Source organism: Schistocerca serialis, chromosome 11, assembly GCF_023864345.2.
Source record: "Schistocerca serialis cubense isolate TAMUIC-IGC-003099 chromosome 11, iqSchSeri2.2, whole genome shotgun sequence".
Taxonomy (NCBI): Eukaryota; Metazoa; Arthropoda; class Insecta; order Orthoptera; family Acrididae; genus Schistocerca; species Schistocerca serialis.
Window position 1 is genome coordinate 173,257,125 of NC_064648.1, and position 18,583 is coordinate 173,275,707.

The 18,583-nt window shown below is 45.6% G+C and overlaps 1 protein-coding gene across 2 annotated transcripts in view; it reads right to left on the reverse strand.

Moving 5' to 3' along the window:
• LOC126427212 (uncharacterized) overlaps nucleotides 1-18,583 on the reverse strand; it is a 94,943-nt gene that overhangs the window by 60,659 nt on the left and 15,701 nt on the right. The window contains exons 2-3 of one of the 2 annotated variants that reach the window (XM_050089446.1): nucleotides 9,726-9,890; nucleotides 6,698-6,964 (exon numbers count right to left, since the gene is read on the reverse strand). In XM_050089446.1, the coding sequence (XP_049945403.1) occupies nucleotides 6,698-6,964; nucleotides 9,726-9,889 (431 nt within the window). In that variant the 5' untranslated portion in view covers nucleotide 9,890. The remainder of the gene's footprint in view (nucleotides 1-6,697; nucleotides 6,965-9,725; nucleotides 9,891-18,583) is intronic. The other variant, XM_050089447.1, reaches the window with a different exon arrangement.

Consider the following 18,583-nt stretch of genomic DNA (forward strand, 5'->3'; position numbering starts at 1 on the left):
GTGATACACTTTAAGATACATCAAATAAACGCTGCAGTAAAATTTTTAATAAACACATAAATGTCTGATCTTCTGGGCTCGCATTCTTCTAAATGGTCGTCCTCAAACAGTTGATTTTTAAATGATAGTCAAACGCTTTGTGATTTAAAGAAGTCATCGTACATCTCGCACATAGTTTATCTTGCGTAAAAGGAAATCTGCTTTGAATATAATACTTTTCAAACCACCATTCGCAATATTTTCCCGCGACCTGTTAGAAATAGGTTTGTTTCAGCAGTTGCAAGAGAGCGCCAGATAACAGGCGTCACAGCGCTTGCGCAGCTACGATGACGCAGGAAGCCAGTATGTTCGTACGTGTAAAACGTTAAAAGATCTTACATTATGTCATATAAGAAAAAAAGACAAAAGAGGATACTTCAAGAGCGTCGAAATTTCGTGAACCATACAAAAATGTATAATTCGGCTTAAAATGCACATTCGTATGTAAATTTTCTTGGGGTTACAGTACCGTATTATCTCATGTTTTGTTCTTTATTATGGCACAATGTCATACGTGCACCTGAAATGCAGCGAACAGTTGAAACTAGCCAGTAGTGTGAAATTAAACACTTCGGTTCAAATAAATTGACTGCCTCGGCAGAAAAGATTAATAAAAGCCTAATCTCTTTGGCAAACCAGCAAAAATAACTTCATTGTTCTGTAAGGAGATTAATGCTTGACTGTCAGAAAGATGGGAATAAAATCTGAAACTAACATATTTTAGCCTTCTGTAATTATGCGCACATATTTCAATTCATTTGATAGTTCCCGGCCACAAAAATCTGTTTTGTTATCATTTCACACGAGAACAATAAACGAAGAGGAAACAACAAAATTACTGAACGTAAACACAGGTCACGTGGAGACGACCCACCTCCCCACCACAACTTAGACTGCTCTGTGTATCAGCCCCAGATTTACTTTATTTCCAAACAGGGGCAATATTAGGTAGTGGCGCCCAGCCACACTTCTGTAATCAGAAGCGGGAGAAGGTACGACTCATACGCAACTCAACTGCGCATGCGCAAGAACCCGCCCGCAACTGCTCAAACGAATCTAATTTAAACAGTTGTCACGTCACGCTCATTGGAAGCAATTTCTTGTTATAAAGCATTGCATAGTCTTCCTAAAGCCTTTGACACACTGTTGTTGGCAGACACTTGTATGAGCATTGTTTTGTTGTTGTATACGGCGCATTTCCTTTGCAACTTAAGTTTTATTTTCGTTTTCTTTTTCCTCTCGTTCATGTTTTGTTACTATAGTATTATTATGCTCTAGTGGGATACAGTAATATCCTTTGTTAGAGTATTGGTTCTTACCAGTCAAAATCACAAAAATTTAACTGGAAACTGAAACAATGAAAAATTCCCGGAATTCTAAACAATTTCCGGGTTTTGCCCAGTTTTCTCCCGGATGAAAAAATTCCCGGGTCTCCCGGTTGTCCCGGGTTGTATACGCCCTGTAAAACCGCCTACACAATGATGTAGCTTAAGGTCACAGATAACATCACACTGGAGCCATTCATCCCAGTGGACCCTCATTAGAGAGTAAGCGACAAGAAAGTAATTTCGCATGACGCTCTACAGCTCTAAATAAGGAATATTATACACACTGATTGCCTAGCATAATGATTAATATACTGTCCTTCACATGGTGAAGGTAGTCTGTTTGAAACTCGATAAGTACTTTGAAATTTTTATCAAAATGTCTGATCATTATTTTTAATCAATCAATTGGTTTAAATTTATGTTTTATTTTTATTCCTTTATCATGTTATTTGAATTGAAATTAAATTTTTCATTTGTTCTCACTTTCCATCCCATCAATTCTTGTTCCATTTTAATTTTCATGCACGTGAATTATTTTTATTTATCTATCATAATATTTAAACATTTGAAAATGCCCATCTATCACTGAAAAAACAAAAGACAAAATAATCTATACTGCCCGTGCAACTGTGTCAAATAAGTATTTTTTATTACAAGATGTACTTCTTTTATGTTGACCATCATACAAACATTTAAAACAAATTCTTATTGCAGTATGGATAAAGTAACACAGATGAAGATTTAAATGAAAGAAGGGAGTTGTAACACACAATTCAAACAAAATGAGGAATAGAAATAATGACTGCAATAACATGAATGAAACTACAGGATGATGAAACTTGAGAAATTAAATCAAAGTTAATACTTTAATACTTAAAAATAATTAAAATCACATTAATAAAGATTCCAAAAGCAACAAGAATGATGGGGAGAAAAGTGTGTGAGGGGGGGGGGGGGGGGGGGGGGGGGCGGGAACTCTGTCTTCAGGCCAGGAGTGGCCTACCGGGACCATCAGACTGCCGTGTCATCCTCAGAGGAGGATGAGGATAGGAGGGGCATGGGGTCAGCACACCGCTCTCCTGGTCGTTATGATGGTATTCTTGACCGAAGCTGCTACTATTCAATCAAGTAGCTCCTCAATTGGCATCACGAGGCTGAGTGCACCCTGAAAAATGGCAACAGCAGATGGCGGCTAGATGGTCACCCATCCGAGTGCCGGCCACGCCCAACAGCGCTTAATTTCGGTGATCTCAGGGGAACCGTTGTATCCACTGCAGCAAGGCCATTGCCCCAAAGTGTGAGCAAATGGAAAAGTTAATATTATGATTAAAATTATGTGACAAATGAAAAGAAATTTCAAAAATTATATTTAAATCAAATGACTGAATAAACCTTAAAAAAAAGTAGGCCCCTTGAAAAAAGTGCATAAGGCAGGGAAGAGCTGTGTAAACCAACACTTTACGTGACTGCCAGTAAAATGTTTATGTCTATTATTTTAAAGATATTGTGCGGTTTTTCTTTCAAGAAATACGAGTGTACATAGTGTACAAAGTGCGAGGGACTGCCACAATTTTCTTCTTCTTATTGTCCATACTTTGTGTGTTAGAAACTACTTTCAAAGTGTCAAAATGTAGTGGAATAAATAAAATGTCTATAAAATACCACCCCGTTCAATGTACTTGCGGTGCGACAGTCGCAATTCCTGGAAGCCACTGCCCGTGGCCTCCGGTCTGCTGAGGAGCACGGCAGTCCCGGCTCCACGGATAAAACACGAAAATCCACTGCATTACGACACACACAAACATACCTGGCCTGCGGGCAGACTGGCGAGACTAGATCCGACGGGCAGGGCCTGCACATTAGTGGCAAACAATGGGCTTCAGAACGGCAGGTGTGATCTATAAGAGATACCCACAGAAATGGTCTGCGGTTTTGGCCCGTCACGGGAAGTCCACTCGCGTGGCCAGCTATTCACGTGTCACAAACACCGTGTCGACGAAATCAGACCACACCGTGTCGACGAAATGAGAGAGTGGTGATAAATCGGTGCACCAGATAACTTGCGCATATACTCTGAGAATCAATACTAACGAGGATAGGTAGCAACTCACCGTAAAGACAATCGCCGTGCCGCAGACAGGCACACAGGAAAGACAATTGTACTCTCAGAACTAAATTTTTGGTCACGGCCTTTGTCAGAAAATGAGAGCACACACACACATGCAGTCACTGAGACACAACTCACGTTCACACGACCACGTTCTCCGGCCACTGCGTACGCAGTCTCCGGGCACCAGATCCAAACAAACCACTCCTCACACTTCCCTGCCCGCCTCGTCGGCAGCTGCCAGGCTAGTGGCAAGAAGTGGTGGCAGCACCGACTGCAAGCTGAGGAGAGTGGTAGGAAGGGGAGAAGCAGTACGAACGAGAGAGTAGGGAGTGACGCACATACTCGGCTGCACCCAGCCAGCAACGGTGCGCGAAATCTCAATAAACAAACCATTTCATCTACTGAGACAAAAAACCAGATTTTTCCCCCCAATTTACTTGATATTTCCCCGATTTCCCTGACACTTTGATATCCCCCGATTTCCAGAACTTGTGGCAACCCTAAAATACTTCAACGGGGCCAGAACATCGCCTCCCGGCACAGTGTAACGTAGGCAAACGATTTGGCCGCCTGCAGGTGGTACGAAGGGAAGTGAAATAATTGTACAGCTGAATGCTAGTGTGCCCAGGGCTCTGCGGTCGGTACTGGAGAGTCCAGGTACAAAGGGGAGCAGCGACACTGGGAATGGGCAAGTCCCAAAGCTGGGACTCTGGACAGCTGTTGCTCGCACGGCCTTTGTGCAGGAGATGCACAAATAAATGGTGGAATGAAAGACTGCTTCTTACAACTCTTTTAAAAATCTACAGTAATTTATTGTCCACAATTAAAATAAATCTGGATACATTTTTGAGCTCAGAAAAATAAGGTGCATCCAGTGACAACAATATTTTCAATGTCTTTGAAACTACAGAAGTTAATATTTCACAATGACTGTACATTTTCACAATGAATGTCTGAATTAACAACTTTTAAATGCTTCGTGCAATTTCAACAGGCGATATCTCAGACGATAGCATTGTACAATAGCTATGACGGCATTGTACAATAGCTATCAAAAGTCACTGATCTGTGGCAGTTTTCTTTACTCACTTACGTCTTTTACATCTTTTTTATTACATACACGTTTGTCAGAACATAATATTCTCCACAATGACATAGTAAATAAATACAACATGAATACCTCACATATCATCCTATTTGTGAAGTCTTTTAATGAACAGTCTACTATTCTGTCAGTAACTTTAAAAAAGTTCTCTAAAAATCATTGTGATTTAAGAATTGGTCAGTCATATGAATTAGCTGACACCACTATTGAAAAAAAGAGAGCAAAAAGCATTTCTGACAAGCAGGCCTAAATAACTGTTTAAACAAATTTAATGACGACGCACTTGTCATTAATTGTGAGTGCACTTGTGCAAGAATACTGGCTCATTTATTCGTGAAAAGACCTTTATTTGTAATTACTGTAAATGATCCGAGTGTGATGATGTTTGTAACATTTCCTTATTTAAACATTGTTGTAACACAGTTTAGTCACGGAAATGGTCAAGCCGAGCCAAATTATGTTTGTAGTAATTAAGAGGGATGTATTTTTGTGGGGATGGCCTTCAGCCAATGCAAAAGCAGACAGTAGCAGAACACTACAAAAGTCGAGTGGAAACTGCGACTTTTTCGAGTGAACAGCTCGAAGGAGTAATTCTGTACACTTGGTGCAGAGTCCCAGAAAAAGGCAGCCTGCCTACGCTACAGTGTGCGACTGGTTGTATAGTTGATCGAATCTGGGTAGTGTACGGCCGTTACAATAATCTTACTTTTGAAGGGGCTAGCTCACGAAGGGTCCGAACGTACTACTCTCGTATTACAGAACTTAAGAAGACAGAGTACGAGTAACTACTTTGTATCGCAAGTCTCAATTTGCAAATCATCGTGTCGAACTCTAAACTACTTCGAACTGGTAACTCGCATATTGTGATCACGAAACAGACACAGTCGTCGCGAGTCTTTGACGACTGTTCAGTTTAGGTATCTTGCCGCTATTCTCTTAACGACAACTTTACTGCATTTGATAAGGGTTTTTTCTGTCTGCATCTTAGCTGAATATAGTAGGACAACGTCCCGTTTACCTGAGGTGCCCTTCTCGAATAACCATTATCCGACATAATTCTCTTTCATCTTTGTCAATTACAGATGTTAGAATACAACCCTTTTTATTAAATCATTCATTTAACTTTTATTTTGTATGTCTGTATTTTATTAACTCTCAATTCTGGCCAAGGCACGGGCTACTTGACTGCAGCATCACAGTTAGGCCCTACAAGTTATTATTTGCAGCAAATTATCTACAGGTCACAAAAGGAGACATGCGCAGCTCAAACCTCTGGCCGAGTACCTGAAGTGCGAGTAACCACAGGTAAAGCAACTGGTTTGCTCATATATGATGCTGTTTGGAAGAGCAACTACACTAGCAGCAAGTGTTAGATACTGTCGCAACAGGTGGCAATGTTTGGCAAACAGTACAATGACAAAAAATCCGAATGCAGTGAGCCCTTCTGTAAAAGCAAGAGAGAAAGCTTTAAGAGTTTTCCCTTAAAAAATTCAGAGGCATTATTTTTCAGCACACCCTCATAAGTACAAAGATTGTTTTCTTCTTAACATTATTCCCTTCTAGTACGGGGTCTGCTGTACTCGAGATTACACAGATTTAGAATATAACTTTTGACCTGATGCACTTCCCGTCCTCACAGTCATCAGTTATATGAGGGAAGTCGTGCCTGCAGTGAACTGTGTACACTCTGTTCTGTGAGGGATCGAATTTTATGAGGTGGAAATTGAGGAACAGCCCAGCATTTGGCTGGACGATCATAGGAAACCGCCTAAAAACCAAACTCAACCTGGCCACTGCACCAGCAACATGTGTCACTTCACCACACAGTTCGGGTCCGGATCTGGCTCACCTTTCCGTCTCTCCAGATAATGTGCTACCTGTTCCACTACACGAGCACATCACCTACAAAGATGCGTGCCGATAAGGAATCGAACTAAATGCTACCAGAGATGACGGGCCTCTTATAGCGAAACACTCAGAAAATCTCTCTGAACTACATCTGGTCGAGTTCGGGTGCACTCTGTAGTTCTGACTATTTCAAGATGCACAGAACCCACAGGTACCTACTAAGCGACCCACAGAAGGCGGAAGCCAACTACCGGCCCGCCCACTCACCTGCACTCGCAGTAGTAGCAGGCGTAGGGGTACCACTCCGACTTGCCGACGCCTCCCACGCTTCCGTGCGGCAGGGCCGGACCCTCCGAGTGCAGGTCCGAACCGAGATCCCGGCACTCGCGTCCGGCCGGGTCGGTACAGTACGCGGGTCGTGGCCGGCCAGTGGACGATGACCCGGACGCGGAGGCCGGCACGGGGCAGGACGCTGCCACCTTCTGCAGCCGGCCGGTCGCCAGCCGGTCGAGGTGCGAGAGGCGAGCGGAGTCACTGCAATTGTACCTTCACTGAGTGCACTCGGTCACAGTTCACACTTACATAAGAAATACCGATACACTTACATCCAGTTCACTAATCGCGTGGACCTTTTTTAAAAAAGAAAATTAGTTACTTAATGTGTACCTCCACATTTTTGCGGCACAAAGACGTGTATCTTTGGCCGTATGCACAGTGGTTCAGTCCTCGGGTTTAATAGGACGGAGCAAGTGCTGGAGCGTCAATTACCTCGGCTCACTCTGAAGATGGCTGGACGGTATTCAGTCAAAATATTAGAAGAAGGAGCTGAAATTATGCGGCTGCACACCCGAAATTTTATGGAACAATTAGTTATTTACTTTACGAAGTAACCACTGAAAGCATTCTGGGTCTAAGGGAGGAAAAAGAATGTTGACCACCTCACCTGAACTGAATTGTTGACCTACAAACCATTTCTAAATGAAATAACACTTTCTCATACTCTGTAACACTTTCTTATTTACAAACTGAAGTACACAGTACTGATGTATTTTTAGTTCATCCTGAAGTGACTAAGCTATAAAGGTCAACCTCAAAACACTCAAGTTTAAACAGGCGGTCCATACAAACTCTGTACCTTTACGGAGTTTATAGCTCTACAAAGATAGTTTTTCGAAGATATGTGACCTTCCACAAATATGTAGCTAAACAAAAATCAATGACATAATGAAATAAACAATGAAACTATAATTCACACACACACACACACACACACACACACACACACACACACACACACACACACACAACTAACTAAAATATAACTGCCGAAATACATGGAACTATTTGGCAAAATATTTACAATACTACTTTCTTGAGTTATGGATGAACATTTTGACAGTGAATATGCACACCACTTATGTCGATGGCAATCATGTACCGAAACCACTTGCGAATATCGATACATTTGATAGATGATATAAAAATGAATGTGTGTGTGTGTGTGTGTGTGTGTGTGTGTGTTTTCTACATATCCTTCACAAAACCACTGGACCAATTTCATCCAAACTTTGTACAAATGTCCCTCACAGTCTCGCGCCAATTGCTGTGGGGGTAAGAACAACCTTCCTATCATCATAGTTCAGAAGATATGACAAACAATAAGATGCAATTAAAACAGCCACATCATGTATGATATTTTAATTAATACTTCTTTGCTACTAAATCTACTTGCAATATCTTTCACTAACAGTATCCACATATGCTGCTGAACGTATCTACACAATTATCATCATTATGCAGCACATAGTTAAAGATATACGATGTCATACACACTGAGATGGGTAAAAAATGCCCCATCGTGCATTAAGTTTCAATGTGTTTATCGAACAATGGAGGAAATGACAAACTGCTAGAGACCGTAAGGATGACACGTTAAGCTGCAGACAGACACACATGGCCGGGCCACCTGTGAAAGCAGCCATGTTTTATCAGCTCTGTTGCAATCACTGACAGCTTTTTACATCGATATGACTACCAACCACCTTTTCACCACAATGAATGGCCACTGCCAAACTGTGGCCAAGACCAAAATAGACCACCCCGTGTCACAACATGCAGCCGAGCATAACATACTCTATTTCGACGGTCGCTTCATTACATGAGCCGTTCGGATCTTCCCCTCCACCACTAGCTTTTCTGAAATGTGCAGATGAGCGTTATCGTTACGACACATTCTTTGCTCCCTTAATTAGTCTGACCTCAAACTACGCTAACGTACTGTCCCCACAACCCTTCACCCAACATTTTCCACCCCCCCCCCCCCCCCCCGTCCTAACACCTCCTCCGCATTCACACCTCCCACACTCTCTGTGTGTCACCCTCCGCCAATGCACCTGCTCACCTTTCCCCACTCTTCTCCTTTTTGCTCCTTCCCCCCCCCCCCCCCTCTCTGCCCAACACCCTCCTGACAATGTGCCTGTCTGCATTCTAGCCCCTACACACTCTGGCAAACAGCTTTCTTCTGTCCCCTGAACCCACACACTACCCACACTACCAACCCTTCCACTATTCCCCCCACCGGGTGGCTACTTCCATTCCACACGACAACTGCATTCTGGCCCAGGCTGCCGGAGTTGGTGGTCATTTGTGTTTGTGAAGGTTGTTTGCTTGTGTGAACAAATGGTGTGTGTCCCTCTTTCTTTTTCTGATGACGGCTGTGGCTGAAAGCTAATGTGTAAGCATCTTAATTGGGCCTGCCTACTATTTAACATGTCATCTTCACGGTAAGTAGCAATCTCTCTCTTCCTACACTATTGATACTCCAACCTGCGATTTCCATTGTTTAATATGTTTATCTTTACTACTGAGTCACTCCTGCAGTCTAGTCAACTTAAAGAAATACCAGACACCTGGCAACACTTTTGACAGCTTTCAACCGCATAGCACAACGGTTGTAAGTGAAAACAGCTGTCATCTACAGAGCTATGTCTTTCAGACACTGCCTTAAAGACGTTTACAAAAACACTTTGCAGATATTACACTAAAAGCACAGATTTTTTTTTTTTCCTAATAGAAAATTGGCAGAAAGAATACCCATGCAATACTGGGTTTGTTAAGTAGTGTTAAAATAAATAGTAATCCTGACTTAAAAGTTCAATGGTCTTTAAATAATTATCCAACAGATACAACACACTACACGTGTACCCTAATACAAATTTACAAGACTAACAAGTCAGCCGACCGTGCACGCACCAGAGAAGCGTGTACGTACGAAACGATGCACTGCTCCACCTACCCTGGGCAGAGTTCCCTCTCCGGACGGTCGTCGGGTTCTCGGTCCGGCAGCCCGCCGAGACCCACTTCGTCATCGTAAACCGGCAGTGCCACCGACGCGGATGTCGCCACTCCGTGGCTGCAGATCAGTGGTGCCGTCAGCGTGGCAGAGCCGATCGTCGCCATGCTGCAACACGGGCAGACTGACCTCAGTGCAAGATGCTATGACAAAATTCTGCCACAGAATAGATTAGACCCATCAGAAGAAAGTGACAGATAAACAGGAAGCAGTCACTGGGCTAAATAAAAAAAATAATAAATAAAAAAAATAAAAAATCATACACCGTTTTTGTACATACTATTAAAAAGCTGCTAGAGAAATTTATTTTGTAGAAACTAGTTTTATCAAAAATTTTTAGTAGTATATTTCCTCAAAGCTATGGAGCAAAGTGAAGTAGCTTTTATACGCAAGTTTTCTCGGTTATTCCTTAATAGTGTGCTTTCGGGTGCTCAGCAAAGCTGTTAATTCCACATTGTGCACAATATTTTGGCAACTAAACTAGACCTAGAAAACAGAGAAACTGCGTTTTGTGGAATATCAGTGTGCACCAATGGGTGTAGTGGGTGCTCGTAATACAGGGTGAGCGCAAAGTCGTGCCCTGATTATAACAATTTATTACAGAATTACCATTTGACATAATAATTTACATCTGATGGCGTTACATAGGTTAGTGTTACTAGTTTTTAAGACCACTTACGTCAGTAAACCTCGACGTGTGCTCCCTCAGTAATTCGGAGAATGTCGAGGCAGTATTCCAGTTCCTGTCAGATGTTTCATAACATGTGTTCTGTCACAGTACCCACAACAGCTTGTATCCTAGCCTTCAGTTCGTCGACGTCAGCAACTGATTTGATGAAGACTCTGTCCTTTATATGGCCCCAGAAAAAAAGTCAACGGGCATAATGTCTGGAGAGTGGGGTGGCCAGGGTGTTGAACCATTCCTTCCGATCCACCGATCCGGATATTGCTCCCCTCTCCAGATATTACATCCCTTGACTTTTTTTTCTGGGGCTATATCAAGAACAGAGTTGAGATGTTTATATTTTCCCACCTCCGCGTTGCAAATGTTTTGACTTTTGAGTGAAATGCCCAGTCGATGTGCTGTTGTTTTCACGTCAATTCTACCAACAGTGAGAGTTGTTTAGTTCTCAGGGTGTTGTAAAATTCCTGGATTCGTCTCGTCGCTGTGCAGCCTATGAAAAGGATTGCGGAAGACTCCCAAATAAATTCCAAAGTACAGTACAGTTTTACTACTGATATATTTCCAGGACTCTGGTGTCCGAGCCCGGTGAACTGTACCGGTTACATCAGATGTACCCAAAGTTGACATCAAATGACACAGAGTTCACAACAGTCAACAAACGAGTGAGCCAACAATACATTTGCTCGCAGCCCTAGCCAAAAAATGAGTGCCCCAAGGCGCCTGCGTGACCTCTATTTATACATTTGTTGACAATTACCTACAATGAAAATTACAATTTTATGTAAAATCACAAGTAAAAGTTTCACCGAATATGAGCTACACATTGTAAATTTTTAGCAATCTCAGTGCTGAACAAGGTGAACCTATTTTCAACTTAGTTATGAGTTAATATAACATTTTCTGACTAATTATGTTACAGGTAACAATTACATTTCAAAATTTGTTTATAACAAATCAACTAGTGCCTGAATTTTAGTGCTAACATATATTGGAGATTCAATTAACATGCTTTATTTATATGTTCTATTTAATTTGCTGTAGTACTGATAGGTTTACTGGTACGTCCTGACCATGTGCTACATTTCTTTCGATTAGTTACAGTATTAATTTCACATTTATATCATGTTTCTCATGTAAGAACAATGTTAATCACCAAAGCGTCATTTTCGAATTATATGTATACTGAAATAGTGGTTATTTTTGTATGTAATTTGGAAACAGGTCACTTTACAATAAGGCAATTAGGACTGGTGTTTAATGCTCTCCGAGGGGTTCTGTGTGTGTTTGAGGTTTACGGGCGCTAAACAGCGTGGTCATCAGCGCCCAAACGCATAAAAACAGGAACACATGCAGTGAAGGGACTAAGACGAACAGCGAACAAGGAGAACGGCTAAAAGACACAGACCTGACACAGTTCCAAATCCTCACATACAGAGGCAAAACAAGAGGAGAAGGAACACACTAAAAAGGAAGGGAAACAAGGAAAAGAGAACAGAAACCGAAGGGAAACAAGGAGGTAATCGTGACTGGCTGACCTCTTGCCTAAAACCTGGGTGAGCCAGTCACCCAGCAGCACATTAAAACCCTCTCCCTAAAATCCGAGGCAACAAATTGGACAGGACACAAAACCGTAAGACCTTAACTACAGTCATTGCGTCATCTTGTAAAATAGAGGGCAAATCCGGTGGCAAAGAAACCACTGCCCTCTGGTCAGAGAATAAAAGACAGTCAAGTAAAATGTGGCGGACAGTAATCTGGACGCCACAAGCACTGCAGATTGGGGGGTCCTCCCGCCGGAGTAAAAAGCCATGCGTTAAGGGTCTGTGCCCGATGCGGAGGCGAGTGAGGAGAACCTCATCCCACCTGCACGACTGGTAGGACGTGCGCCATGGCCGCATAGTGGCCTTGACCAGACGCAGCTTATTTTCACCGACTGCCAGCCACTCCTCTTCCCACTGACGCAGAACGCGAAAACGCAGGAGGGAGGTAACAGCATGGAGGGGGACGGCACATGCAACAACGTGAGGGAGGGAACATGCTTCTTTGGCAGCCACATCCGCCAGTTCGTTTCCCCTAATACCCACGTGCCCCGGCACCCAGCAGAAGGAAACCTCCTTCCCCTGCCGTTGCAGGTGGAGTAGGGCATCATGGATGTCCTGGACGACCGTATCCGCTGGGTACAAGTGTCGCGTGGTCTGAAGGGCACTCAGGGAGTCAGAACAGATGAGGAACTTACGACTGGAAACACATCTCATCTGCTCCAATGCCCGCAAGATCGCAAACAATTCGGCATCAAAGATGGTAAACGCCGCAGGAAGCCGTAACTTGACGACTCGATCAGGGAAAACAACAGCACAACCAACAGAGTCCCCCTGTTTAGAGCCATCCGTAAATACTGGTACATGGTCGGGATGCTGGTTTAAAATATCATAAAATAAGGAGGTAAAAACAAACGCAGGAGTGCAGCTCCTCCGGTACTCCGACAAGTCTAAAAGGCCTCTGGAGCAACCAGGGAGGCAGGCGAGTAAAACCTTGTCGTTGGGGGGCCACACGCTCCACACTAAGGGACTCGAGCAAATGCTTGGCACGAATCCCAAATGGTCTCGTTGCCCTGGGACGACTGGAAAAGAGACGTTCCATAGGCGGTCGGGCAACGGTAGGGTACGCAGGGGAGGTAGGACAGGCAAGGAATTGACACACCCGTCGCACCATGAGGACTTTCCGCTGGATGGCGAGCGGCGATTCCCCTGCCTCGACACACAGGCTGGGGATGGGACTGGTACGGAAGGCACCAGTGGCCAGCCTGATACCCTCATGGTGTACTGCGTCAAGAATCTTGAGATACAAAGGCCTCGCTGACCCACACACGGTGCAACCATAGTCAAGACGCGATCGGACGAAAGCCCTATAAAACTGCAGCAGACGCGCCCGATCTGCACCCCAGGACCGATGGCTCAGACACTTAAAAATATTCAGTGCCTTCAGGGCCCGCACCTAGAGGTCTTTAAGGTGAGGCAACCACGACAACTTGGAATCAAAAGTGAGGCCCCGGAACAGCACAGTGTCACTAAAAGGAAGAATGGTGTCCCTCAGACGCAATTCAGGGGAGGTAAAAAGACGTCGAGAACGATTAAAATGAACACACACACATTTGTCTGCAGAAAAGGAAAAACCCGTCTTCGCAGTCCGTGCCTCTAATCGCTGTATCGTAAGCTGCAACTGCCGACTAGCAGTGACAAGACCGGAGGAAGAACAGAAAACAGCAAAATCGTCCACAAACAAGGAGCATTGGGCAGGAATCCAGATAGTGGATGTGATACTGTTAATGGCGACGGCAAAGAGGGTGACACTTAAAAAGCTTCCCTGAGGAACACCATTCTCCTGCACATACAAATCAGATAGCACATTACCAACCCTATATCGAAAGAGGCGGTGGGAAAGAAAGGACCGAATGAAGACGGGGAGACGGCCACGAAAGCCCCACTCGTGGAGTTGATTGAGGATATGGCGGCGCCAAGTAGTGTCATACGCCTTATGAATGTCAAAGAATACACCTAGACAATGCTGGTTACGCAGGAAGGCTTGTTGGATGGTCGCCTCAAGCAAGGTCAAGTTGTCTATAGGTGAACGACATCTCCGAAAGCCACACTGAGAGGGGCTAAGGAGCAGCCTGGTCTCTAGCAGCCAAACCAGGCGACAGTTGACTATGCATTCCAACGTCTTCCCGACACAGCTCGTCAAAGCAATACTCCGATAACTACTGGGACGCATTCGGTCCTTCCCCGGTTTGAGGAGGGGAATCAAAACCGCCTCCCACCACGAGTCAGGGTACGTGCCGGATAACCATATCATATTAAAACAATTCAGGAGAACTTCCTTGGAAGGCAGTAACAAGTGCTGCAGCATGCTGTACCGGATTTGATCATGACCAGGCGCAGTATCATGAGCCACAGACAGCGCCGAATCCAGTTCCCACATTGTGAAGGGGCAGTTGTAGGGCTCAGAATTTGGAGACCGGAAGTGCAAGTGACCCCTCTCGGTGGCAGTGCGGTAGCGGCAGAAATCTGGATCACAGTTAATAGTGGCGGTAGATGCCGCAAAATGCATGGCCAGTGTCTGGGCAATGTCTCTCGGCGCCGTGAGAAGACTTCCCTGATGCAGCAATGCCGTGACAGGTAGTTGGCTGCGTTTCCCGGAAATCCTCCTGATGGCTTCCCATACTTTCGTAGAACTAGTGGAGCGGGAGACGGAGTTCAAGAACGATTGCCACGACCGTCGTCTGCTCTCTTTAATCACGCGCCGCACTTTGGCCCTTGCCACCCGGAAGGCCGCAAGATTGTCAGCTGAGGGACGGCACTTGAAGCGGCGCAGAGCTGCACGGCGGGCTCGGATGGCTGAGCGGCACTCAGTGGTCCACCAAGGGACAGGATGCCTCTCGGGATGACCGGATGACCGTGGGATTGACAATTCAGCAGCATGGGAGATCACGGCTGTAACACGGTCTACCCATTCGTGGATGCTGGCACGGTGTTCCAAAACAGCCAGTTGGCTGAAAAGTGTCCAGTCAGCTCGGCAGAGGTGCCACCGGGGCGGCACTGGTAATGCCATAGCCTCATCCAGGAGGCGAATCCAAAGGGGGAAGTGGTCACTAGAATGGAGGTCAGCAGCAACCTCCCACAGAGCAGAATCCGCGAGTGCTGGAGAGCAAAAGGAAAGGTCAATAGCTGATGACGACCCAAAAGCAGTACAGAAATGAGTGGGAGCACCAGAGTTGAGGATGCACAGTTCTTCAGACATCACGAGGCTTTCCAGAATGCGACCCCTGGGGCAGGTAGTCGAAGAGCCCCATAAGACATTATGAGAATTGAAGTCCCCCAGAAGAAGAAATGGGCAAGGGAGTTGGCTAATAAGGTCTGCGAGAGCCTCAGAGCCTATCGCATCCTGAGGTGGTAAGTAAAGTGAACAGACTGTGAGCCTCCGACCCACAAGAAGGTCAACTGCAACTGCTTGCAAGTCTGTAACGAGAGGGAGCTCAGATGAGGGGTGCACGTCACGGACAAAAACCGCAACACCACCCTTTGCCCTTTCCCCCGTCAGATCATTTTTCCGATAGACGGTATAGCCCCGTAAAGAAGGAGCATCAGTGGCCCGAAAATGTGTCTCTCGGAGACATAAGCACAAAGGGCACTCTCGTACAAGGAGTTGTAATTCGGCCACATGCGTCCTGAACCCATTCAGGTTCCACTGTAATATGGGAGCCAGTGATCAGGGGGGCTGAACTCTCACCCTGCCTCTGTGCTTTGGAGGAGAGCCCGTACTGGCCGGAGATTTATTCCTGGGGCGAGAAGATCGCCCCCGGTCGACGTCAATGTCCATCAGCTCCGATGACGACCCACGGGAGATGTCAGACAGTACGATGGCCTCGTCATCGGACCGACCCCGACTAGTCTCCTCAGGTGGCAAAACCTTCAGCTTCGGCGTCTTTGTCTTGGGGGGCTTAGAATGCAGAGCCTTGTCAACAGGTGGAGCATTACTCGCTTGGGCAGAAGGCCCCACATGGGGAGAGGGAGGAAGTACCCCAATGTCAGCAACCACAGCCTTGTCCGACGTTGCGGGGAGAGCCGCAGGTTGCAAAACAACCGCAGCAGCACAAGTGCACTGGCAAACGCAGGTATTAGTGCTAACACTAGCAACCTCCGTTTGCGTAGCAACAGTGGCCATTTGTACCTGTTTTTTCACAGCGGAAGTGAAAGATGTAGTAAACACAGGAGGTTGCATGGCCTTAAAGAGCTTCTTGGCCTCACCATAGGGGATGCGCTTAGATGTTTTGATCCCCTGTATCTTCCGTTCTTCGAGATAGATGGGGCAGACCCGGCTCCAGACAGGGTGACTCCCAGAGCAATTCACGCACTTCACAGGTGATGAACAATCGGCTCCTTCATGGGCAGGCTGACCACATTTACCACAAGTGGCTATCCCATTGCACCCCAACGTAGTATGCCCAAAGCGCTGACATTTAAAACAGCGCATTGGATTGGGGAAATATGGCCTTACCGGCAAACGTAAGAACCCCGCTTTAACATGCTCTGGGAGTCGTGGGCAACTGAACGTGAGAATAAACGAGTCGGATTTGATGAGGTCCCCATCGACTCGTTTCATAATATGCTGCACGTCAACAATACCTTCATCAGCCCATTCAGATTTTAACTCGTCTGTGGGGATATCCACCAAGTCCCTACATGTCACAACACCCTTACTGTAGTTCAGAGTGGAGTGGAGCTCGGTCTCGATAGCGTACTCACCGAGACAGGTTGCTTTCCGAAGAGAAGCGACTTGACGGGAACTAGATGTCTCAACTAAGAGAGTCCCATTGCGCAGTCGCTTCACAGATTTAAGTGTTCCTGCAATTCCCTCAAGACCCTTGTGGATGTAAAAGGGAGAAACCCTCTCAAAGCTACCCTCCTTCCCTTTAATAATCAAAAACACATTCTGATTATCAGCACGTGCTCTGTTACGACAGTCTGATAAATCTCGATCAACACTAGGCGCTGGAGGACTCGCAGCACGAAGTCGCTTCTTCGATGGGGTGTGTTTTCCTACCAGTGGCCCACCCAAGCCACTGGTAGGGGGAAATGTAGAGGTCGAAGGGTCCATTGTGGTCCCACGAGCAGCTAGGGAACTAAAGGTCCGCTCAGACAGAGCCCCGCGTAAGCCTTATACAACTGGGGTGCGGCAGGTGCCCCAGAGGTTGCCCGCTTGCGACTGTTCCACCTCAACAGCCACGCATCTCATAGGCGCGGAGCACACCGGAAGATTGAGGGGTTTGCATAGAGGTTGGCCGTCCTCGCAATCCAGGCGGTCAAGCCAAGATTACCATTCCCCGCAGCACACAACATTCCACCGCCGCGCCATACGGTGGTCCCTGACGCATGTCCGGGGGTTACGGTGACAGGAGACTGGCGGCGCCGACCAGTCCCCAGCTCAGGACCCCGGGGTCGCCAACCCGAGGGGTTCTGATAGGGCAATGAGATACAGTAATCTTTCAGAGTCTTCGTCACACCAGTTGCTGACGTCGACGAACTGAAGGGTAGGATACAAGCTGCTGTGGGTAATGTGACAGAACACATGTTACGAAACATCTGGCGGGAAGTGGAATACCGACTCGACATTCTCCGAGCTACCGAGGGAGCACACACAATGTAAGTGGTCTTTAAAAAAACAGGTAACACTAACCTATGTAACGGCATCAAATGTAACTCATTATGTCAAACAGTTATTCTGTTATAAATTTTTATAATCAGAACAAGACTTAGTGCCCAACCTGTATAACTGCACAGTAAAAAGCAGTGTGACACCTACTATACTTCACAGCCCGATCCGAGGCCACACGGCGAGTACGCACGAGGGGACGGCTCACAGAACCTGAAGGAGACTACGTTAGCTGTGAAAACATCGTGCAGAAAATGTCTCTCCTGTGCCAACCTCTTCATGTCTGAGTACTTACATACAATGCCCCACCCCAATTATTTGCTGGATATATTCCAATTTCTGGCTTCCATTACACATTTATGTTTTACAGCTCCTCTAATACCGTACAAGTTATTCCCAATATTTTCTCGTCAATCTTTCTCATCCTCCTTTCCCACATCGGAGTATTCCTCGCTTCTAGTCATACCAACACACTTAACTTCCATCTGCATTCAGTAATACCACATACCAACACTTTGATTCTCTCCTGGCTTTTACACAGTGCACAATTAACTTCCACGTTCAAATTACAGCCTATGTGTCATACTAGCAGACCTCAATTTCTTAGGAATGTCCTCTTTGCCTGTGCTATCTCTCTTCTATTTTCTTCTTACTGTGACATCTCTCACGCATTATTTTGCTTCCGAGATACCACCACTCTACCTAGTTACTGCTTTTGTCTGATAAACACTCTGTTCATATTATGTGCTCGTCAGACGGTCCATTCCAAATGACAACAGCTTTGAGGCACAAGAAAAGCCAAAGCACTCAGTCTCACCGGGACAACTGTTCCTCCACAACACGTGCAGCAAACAGGTCCTCCCTTGCCGGCAGCTCGTGCTAGCGAGCGTGTGACGGCCTCCGTGGC